At 35.1% G+C, this 20,284-nt stretch overlaps 1 protein-coding gene and 1 long non-coding RNA gene across 3 annotated transcripts in view; both read left to right on the top strand.

Annotated features, from left to right (window-relative positions):
• BDP1 (BDP1 general transcription factor IIIB subunit) overlaps nt 1–20,284 on the top strand; it is an 89,990-nt gene that overhangs the window by 3,110 nt on the left and 66,596 nt on the right. For both annotated transcript variants that reach the window (XM_081826777.1, XM_081826778.1), the window contains exons 2-9: nt 686–962; nt 2,416–2,525; nt 3,421–3,480; nt 5,688–5,816; nt 6,958–7,091; nt 8,210–8,304; nt 15,777–15,831; nt 19,214–19,357. In XM_081826777.1, coding sequence (XP_081682903.1) covers nt 686–962; nt 2,416–2,525; nt 3,421–3,480; nt 5,688–5,816; nt 6,958–7,091; nt 8,210–8,304; nt 15,777–15,831; nt 19,214–19,357 — 1,004 coding nt within the window. The remainder of the gene's footprint in view (nt 1–685; nt 963–2,415; nt 2,526–3,420; nt 3,481–5,687; nt 5,817–6,957; nt 7,092–8,209; nt 8,305–15,776; nt 15,832–19,213; nt 19,358–20,284) is intronic.
• Nucleotides 12,003–13,516, top strand: LOC145722488 (uncharacterized). Its single transcript, XR_014146791.1, has 2 exons — nt 12,003–12,305; nt 12,511–13,516. It is a non-coding gene; the product is annotated as an uncharacterized LOC145722488 (long non-coding RNA).

The following is a 20,284-nucleotide window of genomic DNA, read 5'->3' as shown; positions in this document are numbered from 1 at the left end:
CCCTCTGTCTTCTTGACTTAATTTGCTTTCAGGCCATTCCTGAAATATGTGTATCCAATCTGAGCTATACCTAATATGTAATTTGGAGTGACTGAGTACTTTTTTTGAGTGAGGAGTTTGGTAGCTGTGTAACTAGTTACCAACAAAAGATAAATGATTTCTGCCTCAGACAATATTTGGTTTGATTAATGTAGCTAAATGTATATTCTCAAATACTGCAGTAGGGATATTTTAGAAGTTTGAAGTTTTGTATGTTTGGTTTGACTGATCTCAGGATGATAGAGTAAAATTTCAGTAATTTAGATCAGTTCAGTGGGATGTCAGTATAGATTATAAAGAAAAACAATTGGCAGTAGTTCAAAATAGGGTAATTAAGCTTTAATTTCTAACTTGGCCTTTTGTTTTCTTAAAAGAGTTAGCATGAGCATGAAATAATATGTTCTATTGCCATAAGGGAAGTTTAAAAAAAAAAACAGCCTTTTTTTAGAACTTATATATCTGTTAAAAACATTTACTAAATAAAATTTTTATTTATCTCTGTCGTGATTGATGTATATTTCAAGTCATTGATTTTTTTAATAATGAGATTTTACTGTTCTAGATTTTCACCACGTTAGTTTTTTGAAACTAGAATATGAAAGATCCATGGTGCCCCCTTTTTTTTCTTTTTTTAAAATTTCAACAGTGATGAAAAGACTGACAGTGAGAATTATGTTGAAGAATCCAGTAAATCTTCCTCTACTGTTTCACAGAGAAGAAAGAGAATATCAAGTACTCCTACTCTGGTTAAGCCTGCTGTCAATGTTCCTTCAGAATCTCATCCCTTATCTACAGTTAATCAAGAAGTTCCACAACCAAACCCTGTTTCAACAAAAGAGAAACAGCCATGTTCAGACAGATACCGATTATATAAAGCCCAGAAACTAAGAGAAATGTTAAAAGAAGAATTAAGAAAAGAGAAGGTAAGGGAGACAAAAATCACATTTTGACTGGTCTCTGCTAGAATTCTGTTTTTATGTTAATAAGGCATCATTTGGAGTAAAAATATCTATAGCATTTAATGGAGCATAATCAATATCCTTTTTGTTTTTGTTTTTATTATTACCATATAGTGTATTATTTGTTTCAGGGGTACAGGTAGGTCTGTAATTGATCAGTGAATATCCTTTTTGTTAAGTGATTAATAAGCCCAATGGACTTAATAAGCTTTTTTTCCCACTATGTTAATTTTTATATATTACTCTATATTTTTCATTGTTTTTGGTGAAGGCCACAAGTAGAAGTTCTGTACATATACATACATAGAAATGTATACAAAGCATATTTATAAAATAAGCCTTCAATCTGATTTTTCATGATGTCCAAGTGACATGAGTTATATTTATTTGAATTAAGACAAGTATACTTGAGCAAAATGAATTGATAATATTTTCTAAGTTGACAATATAGAAATTATAAATGGGAAAAATATGCTCGTATGTGTATAGTAGAGTCCATCTTTTTTTTTTTTTTTGTCCATCTTCTTTTTAATCTTGAAGATTTATTATTTTTCCAAGAGGGCACTGCACCAATAGTGAAGCATGTAAATCTGCAGTTAGATACTTAAGATTTGAACCTTGGGAGTAATCCCTTACTATGTGAACTTGCACAATTTAATTAATTTTTCTGTGTCCTCATCTGCAAAATAAGACTGATGATAGTATGTATCTCATTGGAGGGTTGTAAAGCTTGGATGAGTTTATACATGTAAAACACATTTAGACTAGTGTCTGGCAAATACATGTCAGCTCTTATTTTTAATTACAGAATGCCCTTTTTAATTAATTAAGAGGAAGGCACTTAGCATGGTGCTTTATATTTGTTATTTAATTCTATCACATTTGTGAAGTAGATATCTCTATTTTACACAGACAGAAATAGGCTCATAGAGGTTACTTGCTTTGTGTCAAACATCAGTGAGGTTTGAATCTATATCCTCTAAAATTGAAGTCTTTCAGAATGTTCTATGTTTATTGAATCTGCTTAGGTAAATTTATTCTGTGGAATTAAAAAATTAAACATTTGCTTCAAGAATTTTATAAAATTCACAAATCCAGATCACTACAGGATAAACAAAAGCTGTATGTTTATAAATTCTTAGTAAACTCTTTTCGTTAGAAGACATTTGTAAGGTTTATACATTGAGCTTTTGTCCAGTCCTAGACACTTCAGTTTTTAAGGTTCCTTGTTGTGCTACAACTTTTTAATATTCACTTTAGAAAATTTTTCCTTAAATTAGGAATAATTGTGGTAGGAGTAATATTAAATCACTTGGAATGAATGCAACAGTGAGCTGTACCTTGGAGTATAGTACATGTGAAATTCTTCTGTATTTGTAAAATAAAAGTGGATCTTTGTGTGTGTTTGTGTGTCTAGAAGCAATGGAAAAACAAATACGCCATAAATGAAAGTCAGAAGCCACCAGATCGTTCAAAAATGACTATGAGAGATTTCATATATTACCTGCCAGATAACAATCCAATGACGTAAGTAAACTTTACTTTTCCTTTCTTTGAGTATGTAGTGATTTAAGTATCACTTTTAGAGTAGAGGTTCAGTGTTTTCCAAAAGCATGTTGACAAAATTTATAGCACATACGATGTTCTTTTAGAGAGAATTTTTTAACAAAATTTAATGGTATTTCACGTAACTGCTTTCTTGGGATGGTATCCTTTACCTCTGAAATTAAAAAATAAGTTTCTTTTCTTATATTTCTAAGTTGTTGTAAAACCAACTAAACAATTTTTCTCTAATCAGTATTACAGATTCTCTTTCATGTACACTATAACCTGATTCTAAAGGAATGGTCTAATTTCTTTGCCCTACCTCCTAATTAAATATAGTGGCATTTGATTAACAAATCCTCCAAGAACAAAGCTTCTTTAATCAAAGTTAGCCTGGAGAAGCAGATGGTTTATAATAAATTTCAGAGTTATGTTCTTCATGGTTTAGCAGGTGGATGTAGGAATAGTGGCATGTTTTCAGTATAGCCTTTTTCAGGTTGGCCTATTGAAGGAAGGGCCAAAAACCTAGGTTTTGTGTTATTTGACATAGAGAAAAGCCACGTGTAGGTTGCTTTAGGCCTCAGGACTGAGAGTCTCCCTTCACCAAGGAATTAGAGAGTAAAAACATTCTGTACTTACGGCGTAGCAAATTATTTATAGTTGATGACAAAATTTTTGACTGAGAAATTGACTCTTGGACCACACACTGTCATTAATAATGATGTTATGGTGTATCATTTAAAAAAAAAAACAAGTTAAAATAATTTCTTTCTTGCTGATGGATAGAAGAGACATGTGTAAATTACTTAAAAGTATTTTTTATATTAAATATTAAATCTTTTTACATATTTAAAAACAAATGTTATTTATTTGTTAGTTCTTCACTGGAGCAAGAAAAGAAAACTGAAAAATCATTGACGCCAGTCCAGACAAGAGAGTAAGCATTTATCTTACTGTTTTCTTTAAATAAATTCTTTGGTGGGTAGAGTTTTTAAAAAATGAAATCAAATAATGTTTTTTGTTACAGTCAAGTTACATGTGATAGGAATGTTTAAATAGAATAACAAGAATAAAAGTTAATGCCTGATTTAAATCAAAATGAAAGGTTCACACTGTTTGTGTATTATATATGGAAATGGCCAGTGGTATGATTTCGGTTAAAGCTTTTAGAATTAAAAAGGATTTTGTTTTGTTTTAGAATAATAATATAATACAATGGTATAAAAACCACACGGAACAAAAGTATACTGAGAAAAGTGTTCCAAATCTGTTTTTCTGTCATCTTGTTCCTCTGTGGAGGCAACAAATGTTACTGATTTTTTAACGTATCATTCTAGTTCCATTCTGTGTCTCTCTAAACAAGCATGTATATATTTTTCTTTTTCCTTTCCTTTCCTTTCTTTTTATAGTTTTGATGCCACTAGAGAGTCTGTTTTTTGTACAAGTTTCTTGTTGCCTTCTACACTGCACTGTAATGGTCACTTACTAGTAGGAAATGTCTCCAAGAGGCTTCGTGGGAAGTTATTGTAGTTTTGTAATTCAAGATGGAGGGGATTATGGAAAATTGCCAGAAACATTGGGATTTTCTGGTTGTTACTTCAAAGGTTATTTATTTATTTATTTTAAATTTTTTATTTATTTGCGAGAGAGAGAATGAGAGACAGAGAGCATGAGAGGGAGGAGGGTCAGAGGGAGAAGCAGACTCCCTGCTGAGCAGGGAGCCTGATGTGGGACTCGATCCCGGGACTCCAGGATCATGACCTGAGCCGAAGGCAGTCGCTTAACCAACTGAGCCACCCAGGCGCCCCTACTTCAAAGGTTATTAAGTAATGATTGCTATTCTGCTTAGAATTTATATTGTTTTAAAGCAGAATTCTCAGACTTTAGTAATAGGTTGTATTTTTCAGATTTATGGGTTATGTTTGCTTCTGTAAAACCTTAAGGAGACCATGTAGTTGAATGGAAGGTATATGGGATTCAGAGTTACTATCTGGAAAACTGTATTTAGCTTCTTGGTCTGCCTTTACTGTTGTGTAATCTAGAGCAAAGATTATTTATCTACTGCAGACCTCAAATGGGTTTGAAAATAGTAACGCTTGGCACACCTGGTGGCTTAGTTGGTTAAGCATCTGCCTTTAGCTCAGGTCATGGTCCCAGGGTCCTGGGATCAAGCCCCGCATTGGGCTCCCTGCTCAGTGGGGAGCCTGCTTCTCCCTCTCCCTCCCCTCCTCTCGTGCTCTCTCTCTCTCAAATAAATAAATTTTAAAAATCTTTTTTTTTTTTTTTTTTAAAGATTTTATTTATTTGACACAGAGAGACACAGCGAACGAGGGAACACAAGCAGAGGGAGTGGGAGAGAGAGAAGCAGGCTTCCGGCCGAGCAGGGAGCCCGATGCGGGGCTCGATCCCAGGACCCTGGGATCATGACCTGAGCCAAAGACAGACGCTTAACGACTGAGCCACCCAGGCGCCCCTAAATTTTAAAAATCTTAAGAGAAAAGGGAAAATACTAATGCCCAAGGATTGTTATGAAGGGCTAATAACATGGTCTGGAAACTAATGCTTTATAACTATAAGGGTTTTTTTGTTGTTGTTAATTACCCATTATCTATTTGGTTTATCTGATACTGTTGAGGCAGAAAAGATGAGTATCAATTTGGTTTATCTGATACTCTGTTGAGACAGAAAAGATGAGAATTTGTTCCTCTATTTTCAGAAGTGAGTGAAAGCTTTTTACTAAGTGCTACCAGATAAAATTAGAGAAATTCTTATAGCCCTGTCCTTAACATGTAATATTTTCAATTAGGTTATAGGGAAAGTTGGAAATAAAGAGAAGGTAGGATTTGAAGTAACTTACTTCACAAGTTCGTAGTATTCAGAAAATACTTTTTTTTTTTTTAAAGATTTTACTTATTTATTTGACAGAGAGAGAGACACAGTGAGAGAGGGAACACAAGCAGGGGGAGTGGGAGAGGGAGAAGCAGGCTTCCCGCGGAGCAGGGAGCCCGATGCGGGGCTTGATCCCAGGACCTGAAATCATGACCTGAGCCGAAGGCAGACGCTTAACGACTGAGCCACCCAGGCGCCCCCAGAAAATACTTCTTTGCAAGGATATATGAATTAACCTATCTTTACATTTGGTAGGCAAGAAGGTAAGAGTACTCCTGATACGGCAGATAATGAAGAACTAGAAGAAGAGGTAGATGACGGTCCATTGCTGGTTCCTCGAGTAAAAGTGGCAGAAGATGGTTCCATTATTTTGGATGAAGAAAGGTAAGTTAAAAAAAAAGACTGTGGTTTTCAAACCTCAGAACAAATGTGCTTTGTTTAATGAGAGAGAGAGTTTCTGCATTAGTCATTGTCACTTAGACACTGATAATTGTATTTTTCTAATGGGTATTGTAAATGGAAAAGTGAGTTAGATTAATTTATAATTTTTAGGAATTTTTATGCTATGTTTTGTATGAAAAGATGGTACTTCTGATCTATCATCCATTAACTTACCACCATTGTTTACTGACTTTACTGGTAATTGGGATGAGCTACTGAACTAATCATATGCTGGCCTCTACTGATGATGGATTTCAAAAATTGATTCAATCTTGAAGTCAAAATTCAGGTTTTCATATTATTAACTAATACCATGTTTTGTTGTTTGGTAATAAGTAATGAAAATGCAATGAATCATAGGTTTAATATTCTGTGATTTCTGTTATGACAAGGTTTAATTCACCTTGTAGTTTAATTTCTCAGTTATAACATTAAATTTTTCAAATTTGGCATTGTGGAATTTGTTGTTTGTCCAAAGTATGTTTTTTTAAAAAGAAGATAAATTCATAGGTAGTAAGTAAAAAAAAGGGGGATAGAAAGTCTTCCGACAGTTTAGTTAGTTAAAAAATCTTTTTATAGCATATAAAATTCTATGATAATTAAACATTAATGCAATACTATTAGTAATTGTTTTTGTGTGTTTTATATTGTGATGATGATTTTACTGGTCATTAAATAGTTAAAAGTATTGAACTGCTTTGTGTATAGGAACATAGAACATAAATATCAAATACTTACATTTCTCGATATTTTCTGCTGGGTCTAGCATGATAAGAAAATATATATTAAATATAGGAGACATTCATAAGTTAATAAAACAAATAATTTTTTGGTGGCCCAAAGATAATGTATAAATTTTGTATTGCTGTTAAAGATTTTGGAAAAATGTTAGCATTTATTTTTATTCCTTGGCAATCACATTTTAAATGAAAATTAGCAGATTCTTAGAAAATATGCATACCTCATATGTTATACTTTTGATATGATTCTGCCATGGTAAATTTCAAAATATAACTATTCAGATATCATTTATTATTTTTCTCTGTTTTTAGTGCAGATCTATTTAAAAATGTGTCTTTTTCAGTTTAACTGTAGAAGTTTTAAGGACAAAAGGCCCCTGTGTGGTTGAGGAAAATGACCCCATATTTGAGCGTGGTTCTACAACTACATATTCCAGCTTTAGGAAGAACTATTATTCTAAACCATGGTCAAATAAAGGTAACTAATTTTCATTTTATTTATTATTTTTTAATTTTTTTTTAAAAGAATTTATTTATTTATTTGACAGAGAGGGAGAGTTAGCGAGAGCAGGAACACAAGCAGGGGGAGTGGGAGAGGGAGAAGCAGGCTCCCCACTGAGCAAGGAGCCCGATGCGGGACTCGATCCCAGGACCCTGGGATCATGACCTGAACCGAAGGCAGGTGCTTAATGACTGAGCCACCAGGTGCCCCACTAATTTTCATTTAAATTGTGTAGGTTATTTCTTTGAAATAAAGTGAATAATTTTCTTTAAGTAAATAAAACACAAACCTTGTTATTTTCTCTTTAGCTAATTTTATTGGCACCTTCCAGTGGGGTCCCTCTCCCGATACCATAGAACTATATCTCTGGCTTTATCTTAGTAATGTTTTTAGGAATATTCCTCTCTGTCAATGCCCTGTATAAAAAAGAAAATTTTTGTGGAAAATTAATTATATTTTTAATACTCATAATAATGTTATACCTTCATTGTATAATAAGGTTTGTAAAGGTAAAAATTAGGCTGTTAAAAAAGCATGTAATACCTGCTGAATGGTATTGCTTATTCTTAATAAAAATAATGTAAGTTGTTTTGGGAAAAGAAATTAAACACAACAGAATAATACAGGGCAACAAGAAAGATTCTATACTTCCCTCCTTTGACTTCTGCAATCCTATTCTGTTGAGGTTACTTCTATTAGTAGTTTCTTATGTGTTTTTGTAGCCACTTTCTTTCACATACTAATTAGCACAGCTCAGTTGCTTCCATTAAAGCAGTAATATACTGGCTGTGACTGACAGTTTGGTCACTTTGACACCAGAAAGGCAGACTGTTATTGTAGTTGTCTTTTTTTTTTTAATATTCCAGCTGCTTTGGTATGAACATACAAATTTCTTTTATCATGTTCCTGTATAAAAGTTTAGAGATGTTTGAAATTCATGAAGTTCTTTGTAATAAAATTGATTAAAGATTTCCTAAATACTATTAAGTATTCTCAAATTTATTTTTAACTCAAAATGTATACTTAATCTAAGATTTTTTCCTCTGACATACTGAGATTAATTTTCATTCTTTCTAAATCTTTTATTTTTACAGAAACAGATATGTTTTTTTTAGCCATCAGCATGGTAGGAACTGACTTTTCTATGATCGGACAGCTTTTTCCTCACAGAGCAAGGATAGAAATTAAGGTAAAGTAAACCCATTACATTCATTGATTGGAAAAGGTCCAAAAATTACAAATACTATTTTTTTTAACTTTTATTTAAATCTCAGTCCATCCTTTTTCACTACAATGTTTTGGGTAGATCTTTCCCCTTGTATAGCTCAGAAAGTAATGAGATATTGATTGTAATATGAGTAGAGTCTCCTTAGTTTTAACATATTATTTATATGTTGCCCACTTCTAAAATGGATTTGAGGGAGTACCAATAAAACCAAAGAAATTAAGATAAAAGAAGAGCTAAGTAATGAGGAGAGAAGATAAATGTACCAGAATATTTGGGTTAAGGATAGCTTCTGAACACAATGTGTTTCTGAATTTCCTTGGAAGGCATGGAGAGAAGCATGGTAAGTTAAATAATTCTCTTTATCTGAACTAACCATTGTTTTCCTAGGCTATCTTAACTTTTTAGACAGTGAGGGACACTATTAACAACAACAGTGGTGTAAATTAGTGCTTTAATATGCCTGAAAGAATGAGCATTCTCTGTTTTATTGTTCTTTTTGCGAGAAACTTAATTACAAGTTTCCTGGGATCAAGTGCATTTGAGTGCACGCTATGTTGCTGTAATGCATTTCCAATTTATGATGAGATCTTATTCAACCATGGGTTTTTTTCTTCATTAATTAAAAGAATATTAGGATAGATTTTTTTTTCTTGAACTAGACCAGGCATGGATCCTTCGCCTGTGGACCATGTACAGTGTAATGGTCGTTCTATTTCTGCAAAAGATGAAGAATTGTTTATATTATTTATGTTCCTTTTCTAATGTTGATCTTTGTAAAGAAAACAAAATGTTAAAGCTAGAAATTTTTTTTTTTTTAGGATTTTATTTATTTGAGAAAGAGAGAGAATGTGAGAGAGAGAAAGAGCATGACGAGGGGAAGGTCAGAGGGAGAAGCAGACTCCCTGTCGAGCAGGGAGCCTGATGTGAGACTCGATCCCAGGAGTCCAGGATCATGACCCGAACCGAAGGCAGTCGCTTAACCAACTGAGCCACCCAGGCGCCCTAACACTAGAAATTGATTATCTAGGGGAGCTTTCTGATCTGAGTAATTAATGATAAGTTTGTCACTAGACTATTTCTCTCAAAAATTATTTAGACTCCTCCCCTAAGTTTAGTGTAGTTCCAACAGGTCTTTGGGCAAAGTATAGAAAAGTGAAAATGGACTAGTCAGTTATATTGATTTTCAAGTGTTGAACCAAACTTGTATTATTCTTTTTGTATGTTGAATTTTACTGTATTTTCTTGAGGGTTATTTTGCATTTTTGTTCATGAGGGATATTTTGTAATTTTTTTTTTAATGTCTTTGTCCAAAATGTTTTGGAACTAGGATTATGCTGGTCATAGAAAATGAGTTGGAAAGTGTTTCCTCTTTTATGTGAACAAATTTAAGATTAGTGGTATTTCTCCTTTAATGTTTGATAGAATTCAACAGTGAAACCATCTGGGCCTGTAATTTTCTTTGCAGGAACAATTTTGATTATAAATTCAATTTCTTTAATACCTATAGGTATACTCAGATTTTCAGTTTTGTCTTGTGTCAGTTTTGATACTAAGCTGTTGAATTTATAGGTATGAAGTTTTCATACTGTTTACTGAAATTTTTAATGTGTGGTGGATAGTCCTCTTTCATTGATAATTGATGTTTTCCTTCTCTCTCTCTCCCTTTTTTTTTCCTTTTCTTGCTAAGGGTATTTTGACTTCCAAAAATCTTTTTAATGAACCAACTTTTAGCTATATGTTTTCAATTGTGTGTGTATTTTCATTTTTTTTAACTTAACATTTCCTTTCTTCTATTTACTCTGCCTTTAATTTTCTCTTTTTCTAGCTTCTTAAGATGAAAATTTAGATTGATTATAAGCCCTTTTACTTTCCTAGTTAGACATTTAAAGCTACGTTTTCATCTGAGCACGGCTTTACTTGCATTTCATAAATTTTGATAGGTTGTTTTCATTATTCAGTTAAAAACACTGTCTAGTTTTCCTTGTGATTTCTTACCTTACATGTAAGTTATTTAGAAGTGTGTTGTTTAATTTCGTAATATTTGGGACATAGCTAAATATCTTACTATTTTCTAACTTAATTCCATTGTGAATGTCAAATAGCAATCTGTAAGATTTCCATCTTTCTGAAATTTAATGAGATTTATTTTAAAACCTGTTGTACTTATCTTAGTCAGTATTCCTGGTGCACTTGAAATGACTGTGTACTCTGTAGTTGTTGGATGTGTTACCTAGTTCTATCAGTTAACTGAGAGAATTGACATCTGCAACCATGATTATAGATTTGCCTGTTTCTATGTTTATATCTATCACTTTTTTTTTTTTTTAAAGATTTTATTTATTTATTTGACAGAGAGAGACACAGCGAGAGAGGGAACACAAGCAGGGGGAGTGGGAGAGGGAGAAGCAGGCTCCCCGCGGAGCAGGGAGACCGACGCGGGGCTCGATCCCAGGACCCTGGGATTATGACCTGAGCCGAAGGCAGTCGCTTAACCGACTGAGCCACCCAGGCGCCCCTATATCTATCACTTTTTGATGTGTATTAAAGTTCATGTATATTGAAGTTCTTTTATTGGGTGCATTCATTTTTAGTATGTTGTTGAATTGATAATACATCATTTGTCTTTCTCTGATTTATTTCACTTAGCACAATGCTTTCAGTGTCCATTCATGATGTTGCAAATGGCAGGATTTCTTTATGGCTGAATAATATTCCTATACACACATACACAAACACACCTATGTGCCACATTTTCTTTATTCATTTGTCACTGTACAGTAGTTTGTCTTGGCTGTTGTAAATAATGCTGCATTGAACATGAGGATACTATATCTTTTCGAGATAGTGATTTTATCCCTTCAGGTAAAGATCCAGAAGTAGAATTGCTGTATCATATGATAATTTTATTTTTAGTTTTTTTGAGCAACATCCACACTGTTTTCTGTAGTGGCTCCAGCAATTTATCCAGTCTGACACTCTACCTATTTATTTAATTTTATTATAGATGGCATTTCTGACAGAGATGAGGAAGTGTTCATTGAATTCTTATTTGACCTTTGATAAAAATAAGACAAAGTGTCTATTGTACATTTCCACATAATAACTTAGTTCATTTACTTTAATGTAATAATTGATATGACTGGGTTTAAGTCTACCATCTTAATATTTTCCACTTATCCCATCTGTTTTTCACTTCTCATTTGCTGCTTCCTTTGGGTTATTCAGATAATTTTAATATTTTTTATTTTCTCTATTGTACCACTTTACTCTTTACACTTCATACTGCACAAGTAATAAACTCTTAAAGGTATATTCTATTTACCCTTCATCTTTCGTGCTATTCTATATTTCACTTTTACATAACCCAGTTTTATGTCCAACTTATTTTGGCTTAAAGTTTTTTATCTTTAAAGGAAATTGAGCAGAAAAAAACTAGTTTTATTATTTTTTTTAAACTTTTTTTTTTTAAATTTTATTTATTTATTTGACAGAGAGAGACAGTGAGAGAGGGAACACAAGCAGGGGGAATGGGAGAGGGAGAAGCAGGCTTCCCGCGGAGCAGGGAGCCCGATGAGGGGCTCGATCCCAGGACCCCGGGATCATGACCTGAGCCGAAGGCAGATGCTTAACCAACTGAGCCACCCAGGCGCCCCAAGAAACTAGTTTTAATATGTAGCAATGTTTCATATTTAGCCACCAATTTTGATGTTTTTCATTTCTTCTTGTAGGTCTGAATGGCAGGTCAGCTGTTGAAAAATTCTCTCAATTTTGATTTATCTGAAGGTCTCTATTTCAGCTTCACTTTTGCAGGATATTTTTGCTGGATATGCAGGTGGTTTGACAGTTTATCCTTTCAGTGTTTTAAAATTGTCATTCCATTGTTCATTGGCTTCCAGTATTTCTGATGAAGAGTCAGTCATATTTATGTTTTTCTTCCCTTGTATGTGATAAATTGTTTTTCTGTGGCTGTTCCCGAGATATTTTTTTTTTTAAGATTTTATTTATTTATTTGAGAGAGAATCAGAGACAGAGAGCATGAGAGGGAGGAGGGTCAGAGGGAGAAGCAGACTCCCCGCTGAGCAGGGAGCCCGATGCGGGACTCGATCCCGGGACTCCAGGATCATGACCTGAGCCGAAGGCAGTCGCTTAACCAACTGAGCCACCCAGGCGCCCCTTCCCGAGATATTTTTAACTCTGGTGTTCAACAGTATGATTATGATTTGCCCAGGGATAGTGTTTTTTCAGTATTTTTTCCACTTTGTTCTTGCTTTCTGGGACTCCACTTAATGTGTGTTAGTATGCATAACATTATACTTCAGGTTACTAAAGCTCTGTTTTTCTGATTTTTTTTTTTGTATTGGTTAGTTTCCATTATTGCGTTCACAAGTTGACTGACCCTGTCTTCTGCTTTCTTCAATCTGCAGATAAGCCCATTCAGTGAATGCTTCATTTCTCATATTTTTCATTTCTGTAATTTCCACTTGGTTATTTTTCTTAGTTTCCTTTCTTCTGAGGTTTCTCTCTCTGTTCATTGTAGATTTGCCTTTAAATCATTGAACATATTTATAATAGGTGCTTTAACTTTCTTGTCTACTGATTTCAACATCTTTGTCATGTTGATCTATTTCTTTTGAGTCTCCTTTTATTTCCTTGTGTATCACATTTTTCTATCTTTTCTCATGTCTTAAGGAGTTTTTTTAATTGAGTACTAGACATTGTGGTTGGTATGTTTGATAATGTCTAGATTATGTTTGTTTTTCTCCTTTAAAGGATGTTATTTTATTCTAAAAGGTAGCTAATGTCCTCCCAACTCTCCTTTGCCTTTCAAGGCTTGGTTTTAGGCTTTAATAAGGCAGATCTAGACTGGTCCTTATTCTAGGTTTCTCATCTGAATCATAGAAAATAATTTGAATTACTGTTTTCTATGTTCTCCAAGGACCGCCATATTAGTACCGTTCTAGGTGTACGGAGAGAAGGTAATTCATTACATATAGTGGATGCCTTAGGGCATTAGGGTTTAATTCTCCTGCTAGAACCCCAATTGAGAAAGGCTGCTCTAAGACTGTGGTCCTTATCTCTAACAGGTGGCTTTTCTGGTGTCTGGAGTAAATGTTTGGGTGTTAACTTTCCATTTGTGTGGGCTAGAATTCTATCACCTCACTGTGTTATGTGACTGCTAGTATCTTTCTTCTGCTCTCATTCCTGGAGGAGTTGTTCTCTCTTAGGCTTCATGCTTTGGGCATGTGGAACCCAGATATAGAATAAGGACCCATGGGATACTTCTACTAGGCTTGTGAGGCTCCCCTTTTAAATAGCTCTCTTTTCTCTAGAACCCCGAGATTCTCTACCTCCTTGGCTCAGTGAGAGTTCTGCTCCCTTTGGCCTTTATTTCCTTTTCATTGTTTAGGAAATGTAGCCCAGTCAGAGAGCTAGAGTGAACATTGGCACATCTTAAATGTTTCCATTCTGTCTGGAAATGTGGAGTTGTAGTTTTGCTCTTGCTATTGTCTATTCCAACCAGAGTTGGAAATAGTTGATTCATTTATTTTGTTCAGTGGTAAAGTTATTTTTGGTGTGGTTGGATGTGTTGAGTAAGCCTGTAACCAGTTACTTTATCAGCGTTAGAGGTGAATATAATGGGATTTATTTTACAATCATGGAATTTAGTCTGGAATAGTTCCTGCCTATAAATTCAGTGAAATAACAATACATTTTTTAAAATGTTTTAAATTGTTCTCAATTATATTCTCATTTAGGTGAGATATCGTGTAGTAATGTTTTAAAATTGAATAATGCCTAAAGCTGATGGGCATTTCTCTTAGGATGTTTAATTTAGTGATGATAGCCTTATGGAGGTAACTTTTGAGGAGACATTTAAAGAATAATATAATCTTTATACGAGAAAGATGATCATCTTTGAAAAGTTTGATGTTACTTGGTAATAAGTTTTATGAAGAAAATAAAGACTGGAAAAGAAGGATAACCTATAGATAAAAATATGTTAAAGTCCTATGAAGTTTTTAAAAAATGGGCAAGGTTAAACTAAAGAGTTTAAATATGTGCCCTTGAATGATAAACAGTAAGGAAAGGCAAGAAAGTGAATTCTTTTAAAGTCAGGTTAGTGGTTAGACTTTTTCAGAGGGAAGAAGGGCACCACGAAGCGCTTCTTTGTTTTGTGCAATTTTGCTCTATTTTTTTCCAATAAAAAGTTTGATTTTTGTATTTTCAACAAAAGCTTTTAGACTACTGATTTATAGAAGGGAGAGATTAGTGATTATTTGCTCCTCCAGGATATGCATACATTTTTGACATTCTCAAACACAGGCTTATACTCTCAGACTTCATAATGACTTTTGGATGAAACCTTAAGCTTTAACCATCTCCATCTTAATCTGGTGTTCAGCTGAGAATGATGTGATCTTTGGTGCTCAGAAAATCAAGAAATGTGCCTTAATATAAAGAAGGCTCTAAAGATAAATTGCCTGACTCAAAAATTTGCTTAGTTGTTTCTTTACAGTCTTTCCTCCATGTCATAACAAACATTAGAATAATAACATAAGATGTTTAACTTGATGTGAATATATTAGTTTTTAAAAAGCTAATACTGGTTAGCTTGATTGATTACAGTTTGATCTGTTACCAGGCTAATTGACTATATTTTTTTGTATTCTCTGTAAACTTAGCTCCCATTGCTGATTTATGTTGTTGATTATAAGGAGGTTCAGGGAGCTCAGTATAAATCTTCATCCCTATTTTTTTTTTTAAAAGATTTTAAAAAATTTATTCATTTGAGAGAGAGAGAGACAGAGAAAGCATAAGCATGGGGAGCAGTAGAGGGAGAGAGAGAAGCAGGCTCCCCCCACTGAGCAGGGATCCTGACGTGGGGCTTGATCCCAGAACCCTGGGATCATGACCTGAGCCGAAGGCAGGTGCTTAACTGACTGAGCCACCCAGGTGCCCCACTTTTTAATTTTTTTAGAGAGACAGACACACAAAAATGCATGTGTGAGCAAGGGGGAGGGGCAGAGGGAATGTGTGAGAGAGAGAGAGAGAATCTCAAGCAGGCTTTATGCACAGTGTGGAGTCTCAGCAGGGCTTCATCTCACGACCCTGAGATCATGACCTGAGCTGATGCCTAGCCAATGAGCCACCCAGGCACCTCTGTAATCTTCACTTTTTTTTTTTTTTTAAGATTTTATTTATTTATTTGACAGAGAGATAGCGAGAGCAGGAATACAAGCAGGGGGAGTGGGAGAAGGAGAAGCAGGCCTCCCGCTGAGCAGGGAGCCCAATGTGGGGCTCGATCCCAGGACCCTGGGATCATGACCTGAGCCGAAGGCAGATGCCCAATGACTGAGCCACCCAGGTGCCCCTAATCTTCACTTTTTTAATGGGAGAAAATTACTATAGGTTTTTTTTTCTTTTATTAACAGAATAAATTTAAACGTGAAGAGAAAACAAATGGATGGAGAATAGACAAAGCCTTTCGTAAGTATTAAGACCTCTTTTACAATATACCACTTGGAGATCTTAAAAAATGACCAATCTTTTGTGTTTAGTCCATTGTGTTTTAGATTTGTTTTGCCTCTTTATTGTCATAGGAAGAATGAGACTGGAGATTTTTCTTTTTAGCAGTGCAGGTCTGGGAGCTGATAACAAACAGATCTGTAGGCAAGGGATAAGCTAAAACATCAAGAAGCAAGTAAGCAGAGCTCTGAGTTCCAGAAGTTATAAAGGAACTGAAGATACCTTTTTTTTTTTAAGATGTATTTATTTATTTTAGAGAGAGATGGAGGGATCTCATGTGGGGGAGAAGCAGAGAGGGAGTGAGAGAATCTCAAGCCGACTCCCTGCTGAGCACCTGACTCGGGGCTCAATCCTAGAACTCCGAGATCATGACCTGAGCCAAAATCAGGAGTTGGACGCTCAACTGATTGAGCCACCCAGGTACCCCCTGAAGACACCATTTCTAAATGTTTTTTATTTTTTGGGGGAACTGTATTCAAGAAGAAGTTGTTTCTGGAAGAACTTATACTATAGATGATTCCTTCTTGTGGTCATTCAGTTAACAATACTGAATAGCTCCTGTGTGCTAGTTAATGTTCTAGGCATTGAGGATATACTGGTGAACAGGGCAGATGAGAAGCTTGTTTTTAGAGCCGTAAGTCTAATTGGTTGGGGGAAAGGATAAAGTCAATAAGCATGGTTAATTGCAGAAAGTGAGTAATTTCTAAGAAGAAGAAAAAAGAGGGAGTGAGGAGTGGATGTGTGGATTGAGTGGTCAGGAACGTTTTGTCTAAAAAGGTGGTATCTGAATTTACACCTGATTTGAAGGAATGATAGATATTTTTCAGCTTTTGAGTAATAGCCTCATTGAAATTAACATTTTTTTCTTTTTGAGTCCAGAGGAAAACATCAAGAGATCTGTACAGAAAAACAAAATTGAATGCATTGTTTAAAATAGTACCTGTAGGAATGCCTGACGCCTGGCTAGCTCAGTCAGAAGAGCTTGTGACTCTTGATCTCGGGACTATGAATTAGAGCCTCATGTTGGTTGTAATGATTACTAAAAAAATAAATAAATAAACTTAAAAGACAGACAAAGGTTTGATACCTATTTAAAAAAAATAAAGTACCTCTAGTCTTTCAAGATAGTTATCAATGTTTCATGATAAATAAATGTATTCAGTGTTGCTGTAGTGCTAATCTCAGAACAAAATCTCAAGTGAGGACTGATGTTGTATAGCATGTGTGTTTACTTTATGAGTAGACACTAAGGTAGGTGACTGGACTCTACACCGAATGTTGTTTTGGGTCCTCAGGGATACGACCTCCAGGAATGGCTCCTGGAAGATCTGGATTGTTTTGGTCGTCAACCTTCTCCATTTTGGAGAGGTGGTCTTGAAACTGTGCATTACATTCAGTGCATTATAATCAGAAAAGAATCTATAGATCTGTAAAGTCTTTATGGGGGTGTGGAGCCATTGTTAAAACCATTATAATAGAAAACTGTTAAATTCACTGATTTGGGTGCTTTGTGGTGGAACATTAAAAAAAAAAAACCTCAATTTTTTTTCTTTTATAACTTCTATTTTCTTTTTTTTTACTGTTTTTTTATCTTATTATGTTATGTTAATCACCATACATTACATACAACTTGTATTTTCAATTTCTCTGAGAATTACTTTTTTTTAAAGTTTATTTATTTAAGCAATCTCTAGGTCCATTGTGGGGCTTGAACTCACAACCCCAAGATTAAGGGTTGCATGCTCTGCCGACTGAGCCAGCCAGGTGCCCCATCCTCTTGAGAATGATTTTAATGCTGTATTTTTCAGAATCATTGTTGTGGATGGTCAGAACAGAAAAAGGCTGGGTCCACAATAAATAGGGCCTTCAGGAATCCTAGGTTTGGGCTTGGTTTCTTGAGGCTACTTTATTTTTGTTACGGTATATACCCCTTTTCCTTTTTTTTTTTTTTTTTTAAGATTTTATTTATTTACCTGACAGAGCGAGAGAGCACAAGCAGGGGGAGTGGCAGAGGGAGAGGGAGAAGCAGGCTCCCTGCTGAGCAAGGAGCCCAGTGCGGGGCTCGATCCCAGGATGCTGGGATTGTGACCTGAGCTGAAGGCAGAGGCTTAACTGACTGAGCCACCCAGGCACCCCTGTATACCTCTTTTTCTGAGGCAGTTAAACCAATCTTGGGGCTTATGTATATAGAGCATAATTTTTTCTACCTTCACTGTATTGTTAGATGTAGATGTTAGGCAAAGATTTGACTCCTGTAATGGATTCATTCCTGGTTTGTTCATGGCTCTTTTTTTCTTTTTTAAAGTAGGCTCCACGCCTAACATGGGGCTTGAACTCACACCCTGAGATCAATAATCCCATGACTCAGTCTGTTGACTGAGCCTGCAAGGCACCCTGTTCATGGCTCTTTCTGATGTAATGATGTTGTTGGGTATTTAGTGAGAGTGGTCCTGATCAAAATTCATTTACTTCCTTCTTTGTTGATACTTGGAAGAGTAAATAGTGAAAGGGTTGTGATAAGAGAGGATATGTGATGGAGAGGCTTTTGAGGAATTAGTCATACTAATTAGTCTTAAAGTTGATTGATAATTTACTTACAGTGCAATTTATAGTTTGAGTTTTGACAAAGAGTATAGCCGTGTAACCACCACCCAAAACAGGGTATGGAACATTTTCATCACTCCAGAAAGGCCCCTCGTATCCTTTTCTAGTCAGTTTCCACAGCTATCTTGATGCAGGGCCACCGCTGTTTTTATTTGAATCATCATAGGTTAATTAGTTTAGCTTATTCTAGAACTTCTTATTCATGGCATCATACAGTATGTACTCTTTTATGTCTGCCTTCTTTTAGTCAGCATTTTTGAAATTTTCCTATAATATCACTTACATCAGTACATAGTTCCTTTTTAAATTTTATTTTTTTTCTTTTTAAATTTTTTTAAACTAATGTAGCTTATTCCTTTTTATTGCTTGATTTTCCTTTGTCTGACTACTACAGTGACTAGAGTTGGTTATGCATTCTCCTGCTAATAAGCCCATTTGCTTTTTTTTTTTTTTAAAGATTTTATTTATTTATTTGACAAAGAGAGAGACACAGCGAGAGAGGGAACACAAGCAGAGGGAGTGGGAGAGGGAGAAGCAGGCCTCCTGTGGAGCAGGGAGCCCGATGCGGGACTCAATCTCAGGACGCTGGGATCATGACCTGAGCTGAAGGCAGACACTTAACCATCTGAGCCACCCAGGCTCCCCCCCCCCATTTGCTTTTGATATCATGATACTTGAAAATTCTTTCTTTTTTTAAAATAAAAACTTGAAGGTTCTTTTTCTTTTTTTTTTATAACAGAGGAAAAGCGCCCTTTTGACTTCGATTTTTTTGCTCATTTGCTTCAGAAAGTTCTTGCTGAAGAAGAGAAAAGAAAACAAAAATCTGTTAAAAATCAGAGTTTAAAGGAGAAGAAATCCTCTAAACCACGGAAAAATGTAAAAGGTAAAATAAAAGAAAGTGTGTTCTATTAATAATAATAGACTTGGAATGTTGTCCCTCAAGTCTTTGAGCATTCCTATGTCGTTTAGATCATCTGGGCATCCATTGGGGAGAATTGATTTTTCTCCAGTCTTGTAGTTATCTCACCCAAAATAGTACTTCCGTGTAAATTTTATAATTAGCATGACTGGGCTATTTAACATCTTTCTTGCATCTAGGGCATAGTTGTAGCTAATAAAAGACCATTGGAATTTGGGGGTGTCATGTTTGGTTACTTATCATCATTTTCCTTTGTAAAACCTGGCACAAAGTTCTAATATTTAAAAAATGGAACTCTGATACTTCTGCTTGTGACTGAATTGTATTGTTTGAGCACAGTTTTTTTACCTTTTTTTTTTTTTTAACATAAAATGTATTATTTGTTTCAGGGGTACAGATCTGTGATTCATCAGTCTTAACACAGTTCACAGAGCTCCACCATAGCACATACCCTCCCCAATGTCCATCACCCAGCCACCCCATCCCTCCCACCCCCACCACTCTAGCAACCCTCAGTTTGTTTCCTGAGATTAAGAGTCTCTTATGGTTTGTCTCCCTCTCTGGTTTTGTCTTGTTTCATTTTTCCCTCCCTTCCCCTATGATCCTCTGCCTTGTTTCTCAAATTCCTCATATCAGTGAGACCATATGATACTTGTCTTTTCTCTGATTGACTTATTTTGCTTAGTATAATATCGAGCACAGTTTATTTCTTTTTTTTTTTTTTTAGATTTTATTTATTTATTTGACAGAGAGATAGAGAGACAGCACAAGTAGGCAGAGTGGCAGGCAGAGGGAGAGGGAGAAGCAGGCTTCCCGCTAAGCAGGGAGCCCGATGCGGGGCTCAATCCCAGGATCCTGGGATCATGACCTGAGCCGAAGGCAGCTGCTTAG

The sequence above is a fragment of the Leptonychotes weddellii genome, chromosome 7 (assembly GCF_054177405.1).
Source record: "Leptonychotes weddellii isolate Sample4059 chromosome 7, ASM5417740v2, whole genome shotgun sequence".
In the NCBI taxonomy this organism is placed as follows: domain Eukaryota; kingdom Metazoa; phylum Chordata; class Mammalia; order Carnivora; family Phocidae; genus Leptonychotes; species Leptonychotes weddellii.
This window is presented reverse-complemented; position numbering and strand designations above follow the sequence as displayed.